Genomic DNA, 18,403 nt, shown 5'->3' on the forward strand with positions numbered 1-18,403 from the left:
ATGTGCAAGGCGGGAATCCGGGACAATTATTCTTTTCGGTGGCAGTTGATAAGTTGTGACACGAGTATATTAGGAGCGACAAGAGGATGCAGTGTGCAAGGTCGCGAAAAGGGCTGGGGATTGAATATTGTCTCAGAGGTATGTGTAAGGGAGAAAGAAAGAGGGAGGGAGCAGTGACGGCGGGATGGATCGAAATAGCCACAAACGATGAGGAGAAACGAGGGAGATCAACCAGGAGAAAGAAGGAGGCGGCGTAGAAGAATACGCAACAAAGAAAGCAGGAAGGTAATAATGATAAGAAAAAAAGGGTCCGCACGAGAAAGGTAGCGAGAGACAAGCGGGAATTATAGCCAAGGAACCAGCCTCTTCGAGGGGGGGTGGTGAAAGGTAGTAGTGTGGTGGTGGTAGTAGTAGTTTTGGGTGGTGGTGATGCTGTTGGACTGGCACTAAAGCAGTCTAAGGGATCTGATAGAAGACCAATTTGGGCACAAGTTTAGTCTCCCGGCCAGCAGAGCAATGAAATGCCCAGCAGCGCAAGACTGACTGACTGCAATTCAACGTCGCTGCCTTCCGAGACTTGTGTCAGCCTGAGGCATCTACAAGACAAACGCCCGCCAAGTCACATGTTGGCACCAGCCTCCGGGATTTTTGGTTTCGCCGGATCCACCTCAGCCGCGCCTCAGTTCAACACTAGTACTCTCTTACAAACAAAGTATCATCCTTCAAGTTCCCCTGTAAATCCACTAACAGAGAGAGAGAGAGAGAGATCTCGGGCTTAAGCCCTCCAGCGGTGAATGCAAGTACGCATTTGAATAGTGCTTAATCGTCTCCCAACTGTTGATACACCTCAGACGAGAGTTTCTTCAGCGCTCAACCTTCTCATCCCTTGGTGTGGATACCTCCCCATGATGACACCGATCCCTTGGCCGTCCATGTCAGACTGCAGAACCAACTTGGGCTTAGAGTTTCAACGCCGGAGGGTCCCTTCCTATCAAGCTTCCGGAAATCCTTTCCTGTGTGACACTGCGTAAGGTTCTGTACACAGTTGTCCTAACGAGGCCTCGCGCACTTTGGTCCATACTGTACTAGTGATGGCAATGCCTCTCGATTGATTGTCTTGTCTCAAGTTGGAACGAAAGGGATTCCTATGAAGTCTACCTTGGCTATTGACAGAGCCACTCTTACGTAACGATGATTTCCATTGATTGATTATTTCTGGTTCAACGCCAGCAACAATATGATACTTTGTAAGCAGGCCCGATCCATCGTTGTGCGCACAAGTCATGAGTCGCTGGACGCCTGGGCAGGCGCTCAATATAATGAACTAGCCTAATAATGCTTAGCATGGCCCGGTCAATTGCCCCGCTTGCCTTAGTTCTTACTGTATTCGCTTAGTCTCTTAGTAATGTGATATCTATAGCATCAAGTGGGTAGTGCGCTGAAGCGTCAATGAGATTGTCCATCAGGCAGGACCTTAGCGCAAGTCGGTTCGCTGATTTGCTTTGCCAGTATCCCCCAAACAAACCACCCAGCAAGCATGATGCAAGTATGGTTTCGGTCGATCATCAAGCTAGCCGTCTATCTCCTTGGCCCCGAAGGTCTAATTTATGATCATGCTGACAGCTGCAGTAATCCAGCACAGATGTCTAGGTAGATAGAATTGGCACGGCGCTGCATCTCGATTTTAAGGGAAGCACGTCTGGAAAAGTATCCCTGGTGGAGGACTCTATATAGATCGGATGCCTAGCTGGGTTAGTCGGGGGTGGAATGGCTCTCCACCTCGCGAATGCCCAATTTTGGTGATTGCTAGGTGTGTTGGCAGGACAGCCGCCCTTGCTCGAGCGAACCTGAGCTCCGTTGCACTTACCGATCGCACTCGGATGGCAGAAGTACCGAATGGACTTTTCAGACGCGGTGACAGCAAAGACAAGGACCAAGAAGGTCTGAGGGAGCATGGGCTATGGAAGTGAGCTTCCATGCAGCAAGGGATCATTCCAGACCTAGGATCAGAGATACGAACGGAACTCATATGGATTCACAATGCAGCGCAATAGTGGGCCTACTCCGAGTGGATTCTGACAGGCCGCAAGGGCAGGAGTCCATTGAAATTGGCAACTCGACTGATGGAAGCAGAAGCAAGTGGAGTGAGGCGACATGGTGCGTCTCAGTAGTAGCGAGGTGGGAACACACACACCTACACGCACGCACGCACGCACAACTTGCAATCCCATTCATGATGGAGCAAGAAAGATGATGGCCAATAAATGTAATTATGTTTCTTTTTTTTTTTTCTTCTTCTTCTTTATTTGGGACTAGGCATTACGAAAGGCCGTCACAAGCCCTCCAAAATAATTATACTTACTACTTGATATGTAGTAGTTAGTATTCCACCAGACTTGGGAAGCAAGTGCTTATCAGCTAGCACAGCAATAAAAAGTCCAAAGATGAAGGTGAAAAGTGGAAGTGAAACGAGGGAGGAAAGAACTAAAGAAGAAAGAACATACGGAGTAGATAAAAAAGCAAGTGCACATTCCCATGGCCATCTTTCGTTCCCCACTCGCTTGCCAACCGCCAACCAACCCAAGGCCGGAAGACCCTTGGGATTTCCATGGGATTTGCCCACCTAAATTCCCCTCTGACAAGCTAAACCCTCCAGCCAGAACCTTTGCTGTACGTACAGAAAACTAACCTTACTTGACCTTTGACCTGTGGATGATGTTAGCTGTCTGGCTGGCTTGTCTTTGGCTTGTCTCCTCTTTTTGTGGCTGCTGCTCACCCACCTATCGATCTACCAGTACCATCTGAACATTGAACTTCTTTCTTCCTGTGTAGTAGTTTACTTTCTTCTTCTTCCCTACTACTTACTACCTGCGGCCGGCAACCTGACTTGACCGGGACGTCCTACCTACAATTACCACTACTACTACTTACTACTTGCTTCTCGCCAGTTTCCTTCTGGTGTTCTCTTCTTGTCTCATTCTTCTCCTCCTTCTCCACTTCCCGTCTTTCCTCCCGGATCCGCGTCTCCCCTCCTTCCTCCCCTTTCCCCGTCTCTCTCTGTCTCTCTGTCTCTCTCTGTTCCTCCCTTCCCGTGAACGTTCAACACCAGAAGGCGGTCCCGTGACTCGTTCGGGGCTCTCGCTCTCCTACCACAGCTTCCCTTTTTCCCCTTCCACCCCGCCATTCTTTCTTCCTTTCCCCCCCCAAATCCCTTCCTCCCACTTCATCCACCGTTTCTTCGGTCCTGTTTGCGCAGGCGGTGTGTTTTGGCTTCGTGCCTTCCGTCCGCACTTCTTACGGCTTTGCGTCGTGCGACGACGTAGAGCTACGTTCGGTGACGATCCAGCCAGATGGCTTCTACCGTCAACTCGGTGCCGGCTGCCAACAGTGCGTCTGGCAATGCCGTGAATCCTCAGAACCCCGGTACTAGACCTTCTTTGAGATCCAGTGCTAGTACGAAGGCTTCGGAGGGCGGCCGGCGTCAATCCGGTAGTCCTCTCGAGAGCGGGCAGAGGTACGTTGTGAGGTCAACATGTTATCCCTCATTCCTCCCAGCTCCTTTCAACTCGTTTGCTTCCATTGCCCTTTCCTCACCGCTTGTCGCCTCACGAAAAGACGGTCGTTTGCTCTGTTACCATCCCCCCTCCCTCTAAACCTTGTTCAGGACGGGTCGTTTCCTGTCAATGCCCTCCGTGGCTGTCGGGTCTTCTTGACGACTGTTTGGCGTCATTGTGTCCTCGCTTCCTCATTTTTCTCACCCCGTGTTCTTGTTCTACCACCAGACTCGTGCCTGATGAAAGGGCACTATCGTCATCTCATACTCTTTGCTGATAGCCACGACATTGTATTGCCCATTGGCTAATCCATCTCTATTTTGATGATAGACGCAGTAACTCCACCAAAGCTTGGTCTCACGGCGCAAACCCGATCACACAGCGGGCCTCGTACTCACAGCAGAACGGCAACATGTCTCACAAACAGTCCGCCTCTCCTCGACCGACTCCGAAAGAGTCAAACACCCCCGATAACCACGCAAATGACCGTCTTGTTTTCTTGTTTGCTAGCTTCATTGTAAGCTCAGCGTTCCACACCCGGGATGTATCGACGTGAAAGGCTTACGGTTTTCAGGGTTTGAATGCTACGATTACCACAAGAAATGGGGATAAATACACGGGAATTTTTTCGTCCTCGACGTTGGAACCTAGCGACTGTTCATTCGTACTCAAGATGGTGCAACGGCCCACCAAGGCGGATCAGAACAAAGCGAATGGGGTTAGTGATGTCTCAAGCCCGTATATGGGGTCGGCGCCGGATCATAGCATGTCCTTCGATGTCAAGGATGTGGTCGATATTTCGGTCCCGAACGTCACCCCGGCCGATGTTACAGCAAAGAGCGCGAACGGTAAGTCACCGGGCTAGCTTGATAACATTGATGGCCACTCTGAAATCCTAACGAAGTATCAGGGACGCCTGTAGGTTTCAAAACGGATACTGACATCTCCGGAAATCTTGCGATTCGCGAGCGGACCCTCAAGCGCTGGGAACCTGCCGCCGATACGGACGTTGACCTCTCACTCGAAAGCGCGCACAATTCAACTGGATGGGACCAGTTCGAAGCAAACGCCAGACTCTTCGGTGCTACCAGCAGTTACGATGAGAACATCTACACCACTAGAATCGATCGGTCGGACCCTACCTATAAACAGAAGGAAGCAGATGCTGCTCGAATTGCTCGCGAAATCGAGGGCGCTACTACAGACAATGCACATGTTCGTGAGGAAAGAGGGCAGGTATCGGCAGATGATCATGATGAGGAAGCTAAATACAGCGGTGTCCGCCGTGATGAGAGGAACTTCCCGCCGCTTGTTTCGGGCCAGCCAAATAAGTACACTCCGCCAGCGCGCAGGCAAAACGCCGCTCAATCTGCCATGGCCTCGGGAGCTCCCGCAAGCTCTCTCAAACCGGTTCCTAGTGCTCCGAAAGAGGCTGTTGCCGCCGGACCGCCCAAGGAGAATGGGCAGGCCCAGGCTCAGCCTGCACCGTCCAGTATAACAGCAAGCTCTGCTGCCGATACGGAACAAAAGCAGCCTGCCTTGTCCAAGACCACATCTGGTGCCCCGGCTCCCGCAAATGCTACTTCGAATGTGGAGGCCGAGGTTCTCGACTCCTTCCGACAATTCGCCCACAGTGAAAAGGCGAAGTTGCAAGAGCGCCGTCGTAACCAGGCTTCGTATGATCGAACCATTAAGTTGAACGAACTTATGAAGTTTTCCAAGAACTTCAAACTGGCAACGCCAGTGCCCAAGGATTTGGTACCCATCCTAGCTAAAGACCCGCACAAGCAGGAAGAAATCATCCAAAGAGCTCAGCAGCACGCTGAGGAGAAGGTTGTGACCAAGTCCCCAGCAAGCGCTGACTCGAAGCCCGCTGCTCGCCCATCTGGAAACGCTCGCCAGGAGAGTGGAACGATGCCGCCTCCTGCACAGGCTGACCGCCAGAACTATCCTCGGGGTCGTCAAATGTTTCCCCCAACCGGTCCACATGCTGGACCGGGTGGGCGGCTTCCGCAGCAGCCCGTGCACCAGGGCCGTCAAGCCACTGGCATGCTCGGCCATCGTCTAGCAGATAACATACAGCAGCGAAAGGGAGCCGCGATGGGAACTGTTCCCGCTCCCTTGCCTATCAATGAAGTTCGCATTCCTCCAACTGGCCCAGCTGGCGAGCAGCCTGCTGTTACGAGCCCGAATAAGGTGCAGACACCAACCTCGTCCGTATCGACCAAGTTCAACGTGAGGGCCCTGGAGTTTAAGCCAAACCCCGCCGCAAGTACCTTTACACCCGGTGCTTCGTCCACCTCATCTCCTTTCACCCGAGGACGCTCCGTCTCACGGACCACTAGCCCCTCGTTGTTCTTCGGGGCTAAGAAGCCAAGACCGATTTCTGAGAGGCCGTCCCTTAATGATCAGTTCAACCCCATTAAGCGCATGAAGAAGGAAAATGCGGAGTCAAATGAAAAGGGATTCGCCTTCAATGGAGGCATCCCGCCTGCTTACAGGACTCCCCCTACTTGGGATGCCGCTCCCGGAAACGAAGAAAAGACTTACCTGGAAATGTTCAAGCCGCCTGCTTCGGTGCCGGCCATCTCTCCCCAGAGCCGCTCTGCGTCCAATCCCCAGATGCCTCCGCCGCAGATGCCGTTCCAGTTCCCACAGAACACTCCCGGCATGCCTCCCACCACTGGTCCACCACACGGGCCTCATCTGCACCCTCAGCAGCATCATAATTCCGGGCCCCCACACTTCGACGATCCCCACCGCATGCAGATGTCTGCCTCGACCTCGCAAGTGTTCCCATCCCCCAGGTTACAGCACGGTTACCCGTCCCCCATGGCGCCACATGCACAGCTTGCATTTGGCCAAGCCATGCCTCAGTTCTATGTCAGCCAGGCCGGCACACAACCTGGACATATGAGACATTACCCGGGCGGTCCCCAATTCGTCAACCCCCAACCAACCATGGGCGCTCCAATGATGGTTCAACAGCCATCTAGCGGACCATACATGGGTGTTCCTCAAGGCGTGGCCCCCTATACACCCCAGATGCAGATGTATTCCCCAAATCCTAGCCACGCGTATCCCCAACATGTGCCACCGCCCCAGCCTCACAGTGGCTATCCCAGTCCCAGTCGGGGTGCTCCCATGATGATGCACCAGAACTCTCAGCCCGGTCAGCCCCCCCAACCGGTGATGTTCATGTCCCCTGGGCAGCATGGCCAGCCCGTATACCCGACGCAGCAGCCTACTCACAGTATGTTATAACGAAGTCAGAAGACCGTTGAGGGGTTAGGTAGCTAACTAGCATAGTGCCCCCAGTCCGCGGCAATTACCCTCAGCAGCAGCCCCATTTCCAGTCCAGTCCCCACCAAGTGCACCATTACCCACCCCACCAGCATCGGACACCGAGTAGCGGTTACAACCAAATGCCGCAGATGCCTCCTCAAATGCCTGCTCAACCCCCGTCTACTGTCGCATCTGGACCTCAACCGCAAGAGGCAGCAGATGAAGTGAAATGAACCACCCCCGCTTGACAAGCGTGAGACGCCATATCGCTGGCTTAGCGACCTGACCCAAAACACCGCCGTTCCTCTTTGGAAATTCAGGCTTCACTTGGATGTGAACTCCAGTTGTTCACCGTTGGCGACTCAAATCGTCTCGCGTCGACCAACAACCTCACTATGTTTACCAAAGCTATCTGTACATTGTACGTATGCGCTGCGCTATGTGCACCGGAAGACTTAGAGTGTTCCCGGTTGGCGGGTTGCGATTCCCTGCTGGTAAGCTTTCCTCGGTACCCTCGATGGGTTGGTACGTGCTAACAAAAGGCAGGCGAGGTGGCAGCTTCGTGTGAAGTATTGCAGTCAGATCAGGTGTGTATAGGAGTATAGCCATGGGCTATAAGTTGAGAGACCTCTGGGGATTGGTGTGTCGGCAAATAGTTCGGCATCCGATGGCCTTGTTGCCATCCGATGCAGGCCTATACTATACGGCTTCTTGGAAGTGATTTACGGAAGCCAACGAAGGGATTCCACTACGATAACTTTCCAAGTTACTGGGGTACTCATTGCTATATGCCAATGATGTTCTGGGATTTATCATTTTTCTTTTTCTTTTTTTCCTTTCTTCGTCTTGCATGTCTTTTGCGTTGCCATCTCTACCCATGGGGAATCGAACCGGAGGAAGAGGGGAGTTCTGATGGACAGCAACGGGTGGAAGAGGCCATAGCGAGTGGTATAGGAGAAACGTTGCACAGTACGGGGGTGAGTTGTCGGGATGACATTGAGATGATTTGAGGGGAAGCGTTCTAGGGCGACTTGTTTTACGCATTTTGAAGGGGATGAATGACATTCATATAATCGAGCTTGATGCCTCTTGTAGACAGGACTCAGTGTAAGTGGCGTAGCAAATACGCGGGAGTTGCAATTCAGGATGATGGACATTGATAATAGTCGCAGGCCCTAACTAGGCTAGGATAACAAATTCCAACAAACAATGAAATAGTGCAAGAGCATTCTCCTCAGGTCTTTTCAGTTTCTTATTTGGTCATCATCCAACCAAGAAAGACGCCGCCACCGCGGTACTCTACCCCCCAACCCAAAGCCCAACCACCAGCCAAAGCACCCAGAATTCACCACCCCCGAGCCCATCACAAAACCACAGTTTAATCCCTGCTTCACCCTACCCATTCCCCCCATCCCGCAAATCTCCCATTCGGCAGTTAACTCAAAGAAAATTGAATGTACGCCGCAGCCATTAGTTTCTGAAATTCCTCATGGAGAAAAGCGGACCAGAAACCCCAAATTGCGGCTTGGAAACAAAGAAAGTAAATGTTTTGTTGTACACATGTCTCTCCAAGGTAAAAAAAAGCAACGTCGTGAGCCTCTCGACCAGAACCTTTATGCCTTTAACAAGAACTTGTGCCTGCCTTTATGATGGAGAAGAGCGGGAAAGGAAAGGAATGGAATCAGGTAGCCGCAAGAGATTTTCCCGTGATGTTTGCAATGGGAGGATATTCGAGGAAGGGTATTCTTTTTGTTGGATTGCTCGTGCTGGGTTGGTTGGTTGGGTTGGAAGGTGAGCACACAGCGGGGGAGTTGAGACGACGTTTTCGGATGGTTTTCGCGGTCTGACCTTTTACCAGGTGATCATCATTGGAGAATGGGTTGTCTCTTTTGGTGTGGGGTGGAGGGATTGGGGGGAAGGGTTGTCTGTGACTGGAAGTGAATTGAGTCTGGGACGGGGGGGAGGAGGCAATTAGGAAGTTATGGGACGTGCCTTGTGTTAGCTCAGCTCGATGTGAAGGGTTAGTTGGAGGTGAGTATTGTTTATTGATAATAAGAGCGAAAAGAGCATCATGTTGGTATTAGTGTCGTTGCTGCTATCATTCAGCAGAAGCGTCTGTCGTGGTAGATAGATATAGAAACAGGAGAGCGTGTGTGTTATGTTGTTAAAGCTAAAGAGAAAGAAAGAAAGACAAGCTCCGGCGATAAAATGGGGAGCTTTCCCACAAAAAGACCCTAAACCCGATTGGGGGCGGGGTACCACGGGCAGCGCCAAAGGGGGACAAATCCGTTGTATTATTCCCATGTCCCCGATCTCTCTCCCTATGAAACTTGGGGGCCGTTGAATCTCTTGTCGTTCTGCCTTGAACTAGAGATCGGTCGCATACGTGTCGTTTCTCTAAGGCTTTTTTCCCTTTCTTTCTTTTATCCGTTTATATACCCTCCCCTTCTTCTTCCCTCCCCGCCGAAGACGTTCCTCCACTATCGCCGCTGCGGTGGTAGTTATCTTTAAAGACCAGCTAGTAGTTAATTTAGCTGCCCCCTCCGCGAGGAACACCCACGACTGTCCGCACCACCCACACCAGCCATGGATTTCCTCAAATCTGCCGTCGCATCGGCGATCGCAAAGGGTAGTTCATTCCCTTATTCACTCGGAGACAGAGTCGACCTCTCCGACTCGATCTGGACGCTACACAATGCTACGAAACGGGTATGAGATGTCATGCGGGCCCGCGGAATCAAAACCCCCCATGGGGCTAATGCGATTGCTGATCGGCGCTTGGTACGTATAGGAAGACGGTTCGCCCTGCAGCGTCTTTACCTTCGATATTGCTTCCAATAAGTCCCGTCTACCGTTGGCGAAGAATGCGGTGCGCAAGTCCCGGACGCTGAGACATCCGGGTGTGATTAAGGTCTTGGATACGATAGAGGTAATTGGGCACACGATAGTTCGTGTATAATGTTTTATGGATGGAACGGCTGACGGGTTATAGACGGAAGCTAGCCTTTATATTGTCACGGAACGAGTCGTGCCCCTTTCGTGGCATGTTAAGCGGAGGAGTCTGAGCGAGGAGACGTCCAAATGGGGGTTGTATACTGTGGCGGTATGTTGTGACTATGGTGGTTGTGGTTGCGATTGTGATTGTTCTGACGTATGCGGTTCTATAGTCTACGCTCAAGTTCATCAACGGAGATGCAGCCTCTGTTCATGGTGTTGTCAGGGCCTCCTCGGTATTCACAAGCGAGAGTGGGGAATGGAAGCTGGGTGGTTTCGACATTTTGAGTTCGATGAATGATGAGAATGCGGTCATTTATGTCGGTTTATACTCTTCTGCATGACGAGATGCGCTCTTGCTGACAGCGCTTTGCAGACATATGGTAGTCTCGTTCCTGACGCGGCTCGATTCACACCTCCAGAGGTCGTCAAGAGCGGATGGGATACGATCAAACGGAACCCGCTGACTGCGATTGATTCTTACGGGCTTGGAATACTAGTTTACGAGGTCTACAATGGCAACTTCACTGGCGGGGACCAGGTGGGCAAGACGACCAACATCCCGCCCAGTATGCATCAGAGCTATAAACGCCTGTGCACGGCGAATCCCAAACTGCGCCTGAGCCCTGCCCACTTTGTTGAGCAGGGGAAGAAGAGCGGCGGCTTCTTCGAAACCCCACTTATCCGGTTGACGGACGATATTGAGAGTTTGGGGCTCAAGAACGATGCAGAGCGAGAGGAGTTTGTCAAGTGAGTCAATGCCTCATTAGGGACAGGCTGCCACTAGTGGATGCTGACTGAAGTAGTGAGCTTGATGAGCTGTCGGACGACTTCCCGGAGGAATTTTTCAAGATGAAGGTGCTTCCAGAGTTGCTCAAGTCGGTTGAGTTTGGTGGAGGCGGCCCGAAGGTACTGGGGGCTATTTTGAAGATCGGGGCCAAGTTATCCCAGGAAGAGTTCAACTCGAGACTTACGCCTGTTGTTGTCCGACTCTTTGGAAACCCGGATCGAGCGCTGCGGGTCTGCTTGCTCGATAACCTCCCGGTGATGATTGACAACCTGCCTCAAAAGATCGTCAATGACAAGATCTTTCCTCAGATTGTTAGTCACCACAGACCCCGGCTGGTTTCGATGCTAATCCCATGTTCTGCAGACCTCCGGCTTCACTGATGCCGCACCCGTCGTCCGAGAGCAGACGGTCAAGGCTGTTTTGCCAATCATCAACAAGCTCAGCGACCGTGTCATCAACGGTGATCTGCTCAAGTTCCTCGCACGTACCGCCAATGATGAGCAGCCGGGAATCCGTACAAATACCACAATCTGCTTGGGCAAGATAGCTAAGAACCTCGGACAAGGCGTGAGTGGCTCTTCCTAAAAGCCTCATACGCAATGCTGACCAGATACAGTCGAGATCCAAGGTCCTTATTGCGGCCTTCACCAGGTCTCTTCGGGATCCCTTCGTCCACGCCCGGAGTGCTGGTCTGCTCGCTCTCGGAGCGACGCTGGAGTTCTTTACCGAGGAAGATTGTGCGACAAAAGTGCTTCCGGCTATCTGCCCTTCCCTTTTGGATAAGGAAAAGTAAGAACATTCACTTTCTCTCATGGATCGGGTCTAATGCTTCATATAGGATGGTCAGAGACCAGGCGAACAAGACACTCGACTTGTATCTCCAGCGTATCCGGAAGTACGCCAGCACAATGGCAGACACGGTAATTCCTCCGGCAGCCAGTGCAGATCCGACAAAGGATACAGCCCGTATCGGCACATCCAACGATAAGTCATGGGCTGGATGGGCGATTTCCTCGTTCACCAATAAGCTCACGGCGGCCAACGGCGAAATCGAACCCACCGCCAACGGTGCTAAACCGGTCGAGCCTGAACCAGCTCGTCCAGCTTCTGTTCCCCGCCCAACGAGGGCGTCCTCGTCGGTGCAGAAAGAGACACTACGGCCTGCAACTCAGTCTTTGAACCGGTCCATGTCTGAGCAACCACCAACTTTGGCTAAAGAAGAGGATGATACAGAAGATGTCTACGACGCGTGGGGTGCAATGGACGATGATGAAGACGAGCAGCAAGTAGAGGAGGACCCGTTCAGTGCGACAGCAACTAGCAGTCCAACAGTTTCTGCTCCTGCACCTGCCCCTGCACCTAAAGCAGCCCCCGTTCCGTACGATGATGGCGGCGAGCCGGACTTTGCGGGTTGGCTGGCCGCCCAGTCCAAGTCAAAGAAGCCATTGCCAAAGGGTTTGAATAAATCCAGTCCCACCTCGGCATCACGGCCATCTAGCCGCAGTAGCACGGCTAAGCCCAGGACCGTTGTCGCACCAGCGAAAAAGATCGACACGACACCTAAAGACACTGAAGAGGACGATGGTTGGGGAGACGCTTGGGATTAGCAGTATAGATCCTTAATACCCGCATCTTTCTGTTCATCGGGGTACATATTCCCTTGCACTATATCGTGATTATATTTCTCATCTTGCGACATATCCAAGGCATCAAGGCAGGGGAGTTTGGGCGCCATGCAGTATATAGGCCGGTTAATTGCTTATTTGTTGCTGCTGCATACGAGTTGCGATAGGATAGAATCAATTATTGCAGACATAGTCAAATACAACTTGATTGACATTTGATAAATCTGGGGCAGCCCACTAGAAGTAAATATGAAACGCCGGGTAGCGGTAGGGGGGGAGCACCGTTAGACGAATCGATAGTTGAGTGGAGGAGAGAGAAATATTACTAGTCAGTCTGGCTTGAGGATCGACTCGATAAGGCGGAGGGGTGGCGCCAATCAAGCGCCGGCTGCCCCGTGATCACATCCGCCGCTGGTCCTCCGCCGCCCGAGACACTTCCAAGTCATCTTGTCTCTCCCTCCACCTGCCGGCCATCCCGTTCTCTGGCCTTCTGAATTCCTGATCATCTTACCCAAGAGTAGGACTCAACTCTCCTACGTCTGCCGTGTGGTTCGCTTGCTCGCCCGTGCAGTGCCAGGGCTGATTATCGTGCTCAGAATCTAGATAATCCTGCTGCCTTCCAGCGTCTCCGTACCTGAGTGTGTCCGGGAAGGCTGGTGGGTGTTGCATATCTTCCCATGCGCGATGGATGACGGGTTACGAACCTGAAGGTCAACTCGGTCCGTGATTTTGGTTTCACACTTCTACAACAATACCTGTCCTCGCTACAATGGAATCCGACGAAGCTCCTCCTCCGCCATACTCTGCGGTCGACCCGTTACTCGCACAAGCAAACAGCCGAAATGCCGCTGCAACTGCGGAAGTGAATCGTGTCCTGCTACGTCTGCGTGGGGGGGAGACAACCCTAGGCACCTCGCCCTCAAGTCCTGCGTCCAGCTCCGCCAGTCATGATTTTCCAGCATCCTCCGCCAGCTTGCCTACCCACTTCACATCTGCTGCGGAATACTTCGTGGAGCGACCGCCTCCGACTTCAAGCCGTCAGGGGGACATTGTGGAACATTGTGTAACGATCTTTCCGCGCAGCCAATCGAAGGATATCCGGCGTCGACCTCGTTGTTGGACCGCGCAGAAGACGGAAGACATCACCCAGCAGGACTGGGACGTTTTCCTGAGATACTTGTTTCCACCGCATTTGGGTCTAGCGTCTACTTCGGCACAACTGCCCCGTCAAGTCAGAGCAGAGATTCAGCGTGATCGCAAGGATCGGCCCCAGGAAACGGATGAAGAACGCAAGAGACGGATTGCTGCCGTAATAATGGAGTGGAACCAATACTTCTTCGAACCCCGCTCGGCTCGTGTCGTATATGTCTACGTGATGGACCCTCAGAGTGCGCCGCGATCTTCTTTGTGTCCTAAGTGTTGGCCGGCTGCTACAACACGAGAAAACCGAGTCGCCCAGGCGTCCGACGCTGGTCGAGGTCGCTTACAACAGTCGCCTGTGACACCAACAGCTGCTGAGCAGCCTGGTGCGCCTCCAGTCAGTGCTGTTTATACACCAGGGCCATATGCCTACCCACAATATCCTACCCCTCCTACACCTTACGCACCTTATGGGCATCCTGCACCATACAGCCCTGCTGTGTATCCGCCTCATCCCGCATACCATTACCCTCCTCCACCTCCGCCGCCGCCCCCGCCCGGTCACTACCCTCCTCAGCCTCCATGGGGCTGGACTGCTCCCCCTTATGGGGTTCCTTACCAGGATCCAAGCATGTCAAAGGGAGGAGGACCCTTAGATTGGATAGCGTCGTTGGCCTCGCAGGCCCAAAAGTATGGAGAGCGCTTCACTGAGCAAGCACAACATTATGGAAGGCAGGTGGAGGAACAGGCTCTTGCTCACAGTCGCTGGATCGAGGAGCAGGCCGGACTCCAGGGACGAAAGGTGGAGGATGCCTTCACAGGCTTTGTCAGTCCATCTCGCGATGATTGGATCGCGAACCAACCCCCTAAGCCAGGGTACGTACAGAATAGCACTGCACATACACCTACGACCACGCCTACGGCTACGGCTTCGACTACGACTACGACTACGACGGTTACGCCTCAACGCACTGCTCCAGCTCAACCCGAACGGACTCGCCGGGCTTCAATCGACTCGGAGGCATCCGACTTGTCTTTCTCTTCGATTGATTCCCTGTCAACAACGTCCGAGCTCAGCGCCTCTGATCTAGCCACGGTCCGCGCGCAGCTTTTGTCACTGAACGACCATCATGACCGGGAGCTGTACGAAGCCGCCGTGGGTCTGCGGCGTCAGCTTGACGTTCTACAGCAGTCGCGACGCCAGAACCGTACATCTGGACGAAGCGGCTGGCGACACGGCTGGAGGCGATGGGACTCGCCAAGCGAGCAGCACCAGAAGCAGTCAGACAAGCGAGCGGTCAAAGAGGAGACCCGAGCCACGCGGAAAGCATTTCGAGATGTATTGCGTCGAGCGCGCGAAGAGCAACGCGAGAAGCGGCGGCTCAAACGCACCCGCCGGCGTCAGGAGCAGCGAGCACGTGAGGTGCAGAGAGATGGTGCTGAGATGCCACTCGAGCAGCACATGCAGCGATTGGAGCTTGACACTAATCGCGAGAGCCGCTCAACAGTGCAGTCTTTCACCTCCATTCCATCCCCGGCGCGGTCCTTGGCCGAATCAGATAGTGAAATCAGTTCTATCAGCACACCGAGCACATCAAGTAACGAAAAGATGCCGGTCAAGGGAAAGAGCGAGAAGTCGGCAATCGAAAGGAAGCCGTGCAAAGAAGCAGAGAAGTCATATGAGAAAGACAAGAAGGGCTCCGATCAATATAATCGGGGGGCGTCACGGCGCAATTAGTGGGCCATGGCCAGGACATTATTATTTGAATTACTTTATGGGACGATGCATGATCATAGCGGTGTTTATATTCATGGAAGAGACTGGAATTGGGATTCTCTTATGTATTTATTACTTTCTTTATCATACCGGCGTCAACCCGGGGTACAATGTGGTCATTAGCATGCATTTTCAACATGAAATCTAGAACCATGCACCAACCAGTTCCATACCAATACCAAGCAAGACCCAAGACCAAACAAGATCTACCAAAAACCATCGTATAACATCTATTTTATACAAGAAAGACAACCCCCCTCTTTTCCCCCGAACCTAGAACCATTTTATAAAAAGAGAGAATTACTGAGAAGAAGCCTGCGCCTCATTCTTCTCAACCAAATCCCCAACACCCAACCCACGCCCAACCTTCACCTTAACCATCTTCTCAGTACTCTCCTTCTCCTCCTTCTTCCCCAACTCACCCACCTCATCACCCTCATCGGCATCCTTCTCATCTTTCTCCGCCCGCTCGCGATCCTTCCGCTCAATCTCCGCCCAATTGATAAACATGCCCGAGAGATCCATGCGCATCGCATACGCATCCTCCCCATCCGCATAGTACTTGCTCTCCACACTATCGACCTGGAATCCGAGAGTATCGCGGTAAAGATGCAGCGCCGCTTTGTTGGATACGCGCACGTGCAGGGACACGTATTGTGCGCGGTGGCATTCGGCCATTGCGCGTTCTATCAACACCATCCCCAGAATGATTAGCATGCGTTTTCTCCACAAACATTCAAAGTCACAATAACAGATATATAAATGGAAGGGGGGAATAAAACGTACGAGACATCCTCATCAACCTCTCCGCAATCCCCAGGCGTCTATGCGTCCTCATCACAGAAATACTCGTGATATGTCCATGCGGCACCCCATCCGTCGGCTCCTCCTCCATCTTTGCCAACACGTATCCCACTACCTTGGGGTATTGTTCTGCGGCGCTGCCGGCTCCTTGTCCATTCTCGGTGGTATACTTGCTGTAGCCGTTCTTGGGCCGAACCACGGCCACGAAGGATAGTTGGGGCCAGGTCAGTGCATGGTACAGGTAGTATTTTAGAAAGTAGTTCTCGGGGAGGTTCGTGATGTTGCAGGTTTGGATCGAGGGTAGGAGGTCGATGTAGGAGGGGTAGCTGCTGAGGGGGAGGATGTCGACCATTTTGGTTGGATTGGGTATATCCCGGACGAGGGGGGATTGGTTGGTATCGGAGGTGGGATTTGGTGTGGGGGGTTGAGGTATAGGGTTGTGAATTGGCCCCCGGGTGTGGATTGAGTAGCTTGTTGTAGTAGTAGTCTACTGTGTAAAGTTGTGGTGATGATATTGAGTGCGGAGTTGGTTTGGTGGTGGTGGTGGTGGTCAGCTGAGTGGGCGCTAGCTGGTTTGGGTTAGGGGCATCGGAGTTACTACTTTGTCGACTGGGGTATATTGGGAGCTATCGATGCAGCTACATAGGCCTAAAGAAATCTGTTCATGAGTTTAGTTTAACCACTAGGTTCAATTCTAACTGTACAGTCGTGAGTCATAATATAAGTGTATCCATCAACTCCAAACTCCCACTATATACGCTCGGAGCAACACTAAAATATCGATGCCATATACTGCACTCCCGCAATCAGAAGCAGCGTACTCATCACACTCACCCCAGGCATCACGCTCGTCGCGGCAGATGCTGCGCCGCAGCATTTCCCATCCCAGGTCACGTTGTTCATCTCGGCGGCCACCGCGAACACGGACCCGTTGAAGTTGCCGTAATTGTAGTAATCCACCAGAAGGAAGTTAGGCGGCCGGTCCCACATAGCTAAGAGGTAACGAGATTAGCATGTTACACAGACCACAGTCAGCTGTTACTTACCCGTGCAGTTGCGGGCCATCTTTCCCAGACTACCGTAGCCGGAGACCGCGTTGGTCTGGTTGAGCGAGGCAGTATTGGGGATCAGCAGACTGATGCTGGCAATATTGATGTCGAGATTCAGGTTGTGGTTGGCCATGTACATCCGGTCTTTGGCGTCCTGCGCGGATAAGTCCGGCGGGCGCTGCTCTGTGCAAGGGAAGGCTGCGTCTGTGGGCGAAAACGGCGTCTCCCACATCTGCGAAAACTCATCCATGAGCCACGGGTAGGCCGTCTGATTGGCCTGGTAGTCCATGAAGACAACGGCTCGCTTGCCAGACAGAATCATACTGGACATCGTAGGCCAATCATCCAGCGCCATTGGGATCTTCGAGGGTGTAAACACATAGTCCATGAGGCCAGAGTTCTGGATAGGACCCGTGAAGTTGCCGGGGTCTACATAATCATAGTTGCCTATCAAGATGGTGACCACGTCATATGGATGGGTTTTCACCCATTTCGTGACCGTCGTCAGGTAGTCTTCCAAAGGTCCCATGTTCAAAAGGTCGCAGCTGGTGTGACAGAGGTAGAGGGTGTTGTTGACCAGGTGTGTTTGAAATTGCACTGTCCGGGGTGTCAGCAAGATTCTATCCACAGGCTAAGCTTCGTCGATCGGGCAACTTACGCATCCGGATCCCATCGTCCAGCTGAGCGGTAACGTCCAATGCCTGGTTGGCGGCCGCATTGCCTGGCTTGACAAACGGGCTGTTGTGGGCAGCAACCATGGTGATGTTGGAGTACTTGCGCGCGCAAAACTCCGCGTGGCCATTGCAAGGCTGTGTGTTGACGACCGGAGTCGACGATGCAGTGGACGTCGCTGTTGTAGTAGCGTTGGTGCCATTGACTCGACCAGTCTGTCCTCCGACCAGCAATGTGAGAGATTGCGACGAGGAAGTCACCGTCGTGGTGAAATTTCCGGATGCTGTTGTAGAGTTGGAGGTGGTTGTCGCGGAGTGCGCCCCGGTGCTCGTGACAGTATGTCCATCGTCGAGGGTCATAGTGGTAGTGTAGGAGAGGTAGTGACCTGTGGGCAGCGTCGCTTCACTGATGGACGAAGTGACGGTCCCCTCGAGAGTCAGGCCGCCATTGTTGCCGGTCGTCGTCGTGGTGGTGCTATCATCTTGTGCCAGAGAAGGCCAAACGCCCACTGCCAGGAGCGGCAGTAGGTGAGCGATCAACCGCATGACAAGAGGTGGTCTAGAGTCAAGAGGCCGGTCTGTGGAGGCTCGGAGGTTTTGGATATATATACAGCAGTGTATCTGTCCGAGGAGGACCACACGATGCGATCAGATGCACCAGATGGAGCACCGGATGGATCAGGACCCTGAAGAAGCAGAATAATCACCGGGCGC

General features: G+C 52.8%; 5 protein-coding genes across 5 annotated transcripts; 3 read left to right on the forward strand and 2 right to left on the reverse strand.

The window, feature by feature from the left end:
- Window positions 1-3,350: 3,350 nt before the first annotated feature.
- AtWU_09013 (putative PAB1 binding protein (Pbp1)) lies at window positions 3,351-7,072 on the forward strand (the record flags this gene model as incomplete). Its single annotated transcript, XM_035504121.1, has 5 exons — window positions 3,351-3,514; window positions 3,885-4,071; window positions 4,129-4,402; window positions 4,465-6,807; window positions 6,864-7,072. 5 exons carry the CDS (start codon window positions 3,351-3,353, stop codon window positions 7,070-7,072), a joined length of 3,177 nt encoding a protein of 1,058 aa, XP_035360014.1.
- A 2,353-nt stretch (window positions 7,073-9,425) lies between these two features.
- AtWU_09014 (COPI-interacting protein CEX1) lies at window positions 9,426-12,230 on the forward strand (the record flags this gene model as incomplete). The annotated part of the gene is made up of 9 exons (XM_035504122.1): window positions 9,426-9,548; window positions 9,631-9,768; window positions 9,832-9,942; window positions 10,007-10,153; window positions 10,210-10,583; window positions 10,640-10,934; window positions 10,987-11,190; window positions 11,240-11,412; window positions 11,462-12,230. 9 exons carry the CDS (start codon window positions 9,426-9,428, stop codon window positions 12,228-12,230), a joined length of 2,334 nt encoding a protein of 777 aa, XP_035360015.1.
- A 787-nt stretch (window positions 12,231-13,017) lies between these two features.
- AtWU_09015 (uncharacterized protein) lies at window positions 13,018-15,126 on the forward strand (the record flags this gene model as incomplete). Its single annotated transcript, XM_035504123.1, has 1 exon — window positions 13,018-15,126. The coding sequence occupies one exon, from the start codon at window positions 13,018-13,020 to the stop codon at window positions 15,124-15,126; it is 2,109 nt and encodes a 702-aa protein (XP_035360016.1).
- A 339-nt stretch (window positions 15,127-15,465) lies between these two features.
- On the reverse strand, window positions 15,466-16,321 carry AtWU_09016 (peptide alpha-N-acetyltransferase complex A subunit ARD1; the record flags this gene model as incomplete). The annotated part of the gene is made up of 2 exons (XM_035504124.1): window positions 15,466-15,851; window positions 15,952-16,321. 2 exons carry the CDS (start codon window positions 16,319-16,321, stop codon window positions 15,466-15,468), a joined length of 756 nt encoding a protein of 251 aa, XP_035360017.1.
- Window positions 16,322-16,740: 419 nt separating this feature from the next.
- Window positions 16,741-18,235, reverse strand: AtWU_09017 (PI-PLC domain-containing protein; the record flags this gene model as incomplete). Its single annotated transcript, XM_035504125.1, has 3 exons — window positions 16,741-16,961; window positions 17,016-17,615; window positions 17,677-18,235. 3 exons carry the CDS (start codon window positions 18,233-18,235, stop codon window positions 16,741-16,743), a joined length of 1,380 nt encoding a protein of 459 aa, XP_035360018.1.
- Between the last annotated feature and the right edge of the window lie 168 nt (window positions 18,236-18,403).

This window comes from Aspergillus tubingensis (assembly GCF_013340325.1).
Source record: "Aspergillus tubingensis WU-2223L DNA, scaffold_9, whole genome shotgun sequence".
Classification (NCBI taxonomy): Eukaryota; Fungi; Ascomycota; class Eurotiomycetes; order Eurotiales; family Aspergillaceae; genus Aspergillus; species Aspergillus tubingensis.